General features: G+C 31.6%; 1 protein-coding gene across 1 annotated transcript; it reads right to left on the reverse strand.

Moving 5' to 3' along the window:
- Positions 1-2,161: 2,161 nt before the first annotated feature.
- On the reverse strand, positions 2,162-4,521 carry LOC116846539 (myeloid differentiation primary response protein MyD88-A). Its single transcript, XM_032820492.1, has 7 exons — positions 4,185-4,521; positions 3,764-3,960; positions 3,557-3,652; positions 3,342-3,469; positions 3,086-3,254; positions 2,832-2,991; positions 2,162-2,749 (listed from the first exon to the last, which is right to left on the reverse strand). Exons 1-7 carry the CDS (start codon positions 4,292-4,294, stop codon positions 2,305-2,307), a joined length of 1,305 nt encoding a protein of 434 aa, XP_032676383.1. The 5' UTR covers positions 4,295-4,521; the 3' UTR covers positions 2,162-2,304.
- Between the last annotated feature and the right edge of the window lie 317 nt (positions 4,522-4,838).

The raw sequence follows: 4,838 nt of genomic DNA on the forward strand, positions 1-4,838 counted from the left end.
ATTTCATTATAAACATGAGAAATAAGCTATTAAAATACAACATATCAAAATGCTATTTTCTTTTTTTTGATAATATTTAACATTATCAAAATATTATGATATATTATAAGATATCCTAGACACATTGAGGATATTTTGTGCTGTCTGGCATATAATTTAAATTTACAAATGTGAAATATAAACTCGACTCACAAAATTCTCAGACACACAGCCAATTATACACTTTACGTACTAAATATTCCTTCGATGCTCGCCAATCCAACTGGCAATCCAACGATACTGTCACAACACACGCGCGAAACTTATTTTCGGCACTCCCGAATATGAACGATATCTTACGAGTGAGATTCTTTCGAGACGGTTCGAAAATGTTAAGTATTTCAAACGGCTGTTACGCGACATACGCGCACCACTTTGCTCGGCATTCTTAACGACCCGTTTCGCGAGATATTTTCAACGGCTGTCCAATGATACTTCTTCACAACACACGCGCGAAATTCACTTTCAGCATTCCCGACGATGTTTCAGACATGAGATTCTTCTCAAAACTCTCAAAAACGTTATGAATATCAATGAAAACGTCGAATCCCCCACAAAAACATGCACGTTACACCCATGTGGAATCCACGTATTTTCGTGGATTCCACGTGAACTCTACGTGGATTCGAAGTGAATTCGACGTACGTTTTTGTGGGGTCGCCATTACGCATGATACTTTGCTCGGTACTCTCGACGACTCGCGCCGCGAAATATTTACTTTAGGCGATCGTTTAATGATATTTCACTGCGACATATGAGCTAAACTATTGTTCGACATTTACGACGATAATAAATCATACGCGAGACTCACCTCCATCGAGCCAAACTCACGAAATTTCAGGAGAGCTTTCGAATACGTGCTACCGCGCCATAACCGTTCCGCAACGCATTGAACTTATCGCAGTGAACGCCGGTAATTGTGATTCTCGAAGGTTGATACACGCCACACTTCACTCGGTACTTCTTTTAACGGACGCTCCGTGGCAACTGTTTATGATATTTCGATGATATTTCGTCATGATGAATGCATGAAATTTATTTTCAGCATTCTCGGCGATTATTCACATATAAATTCTTATATCAACAGATTTGAAATGTAAAAGAAGTAACTAAGCCTAAAGCTATCATAACTCGTTGAACGCGAACGAACTTTGCTCGATACTATGAACGATCTGTCTGACAATATATATTTACTTATGTAATTTTCTGGTGATGTTTTACTACGATGTACATACGAAGGTTGCTCTCGACAATAACTCATGCAACAGGTTTACGTTTGTTAAGCGAAAAACACGAAAAACACAGAGCTTTCGAACAAGACTACCGCTTTCCACTCTGCTATGAGACTCCAAGGCTGCGTTCGGAAACGTCACCCAAATGTACCCGTTGTGTTGGAGTGAGCGAGATATAACAGTGAGATAAAAAAAGAGGGAAAGTATTCGAATAACGTTTCTGAACGCAGCTCAAGAGACTATAGATGACGCAGCGGTCGTTAATATCGCAGCAACTTGACCAATCACAAGAATTCATGTTTTTATAAAAAACCGCGAAATATAAAATAAGAAATGTTTCATAAATGATCTATAAATTCTATATACATATTACGGACTAGTGTCATCTTATTGCTAACTATGCTCAATAATCAGATAATTGAGAACTTTTTATTTTCTTCCTGATACAAACTTTCTATGAGAATTGAATAGAGAATAATAAATCTTTTGCACTAACCTAATGAAGGTTTTATTATTTATTGTTATATATTTTTATATTTAATATATATTTTATATTTTTCTTACATTTGTACTTTTTAATTAATCTCATATGTTAACTTCTTATATACATATTACATTTTATGTAAGCTATAACTTACATATGGTACATGTTATGTCAAAAGTACAGTTGTCATGATTCTTTAATATATATCTAAAAAATTAATTTTATATATATATATATATATATATATATATATATATATATATATATATATGTGATTAAACTCAACAATGTACATAATTTTTCATAAATATTAAACTGTTACATATTGGTATTAATAATTTTATAATTCTCTTCTTTTAGCAAAAGAAATAACTGTTAACAATTAAATATATAATATATAAATCTTTATATATATATATATATATGTATATATATTAGATTAGAAATCTATAAACTTCACGTTTTCTTCCTCATTTTTGTGCAAACATGTGTGTTGTCAAAATATATAATTTTATACAAAATATTCTTCTTATACGTAGATTTTTTTTATCATACTTGCATAGCTATTTTTCTCATTTGTCCCTTCTTTGTAAACTTATCAAATAAGTTCTTCTTTTTCTTTTTTTTATATATATCAGTGGTTGAATTACTGATTAAATTATTGGTTGAATTGCCGGTTAAATTATTGGTTGAATTACTGGTTAAACTATCTAAGTTATCTAGTGATGGCAAATTTTGAAGTTTCTCCACAATTAAAGCATCATTTTGCTTAGTTTGCTTCGTTTTTCGATTAGCTGCACCTTTTACCCATTTTAACATTTTATTTTTGGTTCCAGAACTTAAAGCTTTAGTATCATTTATATTTTTGTTAACACAGTTTTCAATCTTTTGTTGCATATTTTGTGACGTTTCTTCTTTTGTTACTTGAGGGACTTGAGCTATATCATTACATATATTTGGCAAAGTATTTGTTACTTCTGTAATCTTCTGTGTGCTGTAATAAAATTTAAAATCTTTAATTTTTATCTCCAAAATAATTCATTGATATATGTACAATTATATAAGAGTTAATTTACCATGTAACACTAGAATTTAGAACTTTTATAGAATCATGTAATCTACCCCAAAAGTCATACAATCCTCTACGATTGTAATCCAAAAGAAACATGTATTTTAATTGCATTGGTAATTCACATCTTTTATATAAACAGGGTATGATTTTTCTCTGTCGTGTATCTGAAACATGATGAATTGTACGAAAATATTTTTTCTTAGAGATCTTATATATCTTAAAGAAGATATATAAGATATACAGCAAATAAGGACATACCAATACTTAAAGCTTGTGTGTAGTTTAAGAAAAATTTGTTTGCAGCGCTTACTAAGAAATTAGGTGATACTATAATCAATACTCTATTGCATCGTTCTTTTATTATTTTCATTACTGCTTCATGTTCAAATGTTATACCTGCAACCAGATCTCGGTCTTTTAAACATAACTGGAAACAATAATATAATCATTTTTATACTGTAAGAAAAAGAAAGTCAGATGTATTATTGTATATTTTACCATATATATACAATACCTTTAACTGATATCCTGTTTCAAGTTTTTCTACCATCTCATTTGCAAAACTAATATCTTCATCTGCATATAAGAGAAACGCATCATAATATTGTATTTCTAAGCCTTCTCTCAATCTATGAATATCACCTAGAAGAAATAGATAGTTTCTATCATATAATCACATATAATAAAATGTAATTTCTGTTAAACCAATAGTAATTGCTTCAATTAAACCTTGTGTAAGTATTTCATTATCAATATTTTGTTCTATCATATCTGCTGATACTTGAGCTCTCTGCTTTTCCTCCAAACATCTTATAGCATCCTTTTCTGTATATATAAATCAATCTTTTATTATTATAATTTTTATAATTATTAGTTTACATATTTTTATCAATTTTAATAAATAACAATATGTACAAAAGTTTTACTAATATATACCAAACATGTCTTCAGTATCATCAATAATGTCCCATCTGTTGATTTGTTCCATCATCCTTTGAAAATCCTTTATTGTAATATTTTCTTGTTTTTGCTCCAATATTGTGAACATATGTATTGTTGGATCAGAATGTGACGAAAGCAATGATATGACTTCTACATTGAATTCTAGCAAATATGCCAAACCTCTCCAATCTCTAATAATATATTTACAAGTAAAAATTGGTCATTATGTTTGATATTTTTCTTGGATATATGTAAGATTTTATATATCTAAGAATATTATATATATATATGTGTGTGTGTGTGTGTGTGTGTGTGTGTGTGTGTGTGTGTGTGTGTGTGTGTGTGTAAGACAAAATCAAGAATATATATTTATAATATAAATATTAATACAAATATAAATATTAAAAATATTTACCTTGGTAAACCATTTTCAGATGGTAGGACTTTCGCAGGGTTTAAGAGCGTCGAGATAACTTGTTTGCTTCCAGCAGAAATTGCTGTAAGTGATATGGTTGACAAATCCATTGTGATTAAATGTGGATACGGTTATAATATTCACAAAGTAAACACTTGGAATAGGTAAATTGCAAAATGCTATGAACTGAGTCACTATGATTTGCTTGGTTTCAATGTGATTAAACAGGAAAAATATTGTCTTACAGTAATCTAACCTAACTCAACCAACTTATACTGCATTCGGAACACACTGTGTATGTACACACTACTAGACGATAGCCGTTGGAGTGAGCGAAATACAAGAGTGAGATAAAATGAGAGGGAGATACTCGAGTGACGTTTCCGAACGCAGACTTATGGCTCCTACACACAGGACGCGGTAATGCTTGCCGCGCGACGGAAGTCCTCGCGACAGCCAATCAATATGTTGTTTTTCCGTAAGAGCTAGAAGGTTATTACGGAAAGCAGCATATTGATTGGTTGTCGCGCGAACTTCCGCCGCGCGGCAAGTATTACCGCGTCCTGTGTGCAAGAGCCATAAGCTGGCCACACATACTTTTCTCTCTCTCTCTCTCTCTCTCTCTCTCTCTCTCTCTCTCTCTCTCTCTCTCTC

This window comes from Odontomachus brunneus, unplaced genomic scaffold (genome assembly GCF_010583005.1).
Source record: "Odontomachus brunneus isolate Ranch 3 - 2012 unplaced genomic scaffold, Obru_v1 Obru_scaffold_065, whole genome shotgun sequence".
Lineage (NCBI taxonomy): Eukaryota > Metazoa > Arthropoda > Insecta > Hymenoptera > Formicidae > Odontomachus > Odontomachus brunneus.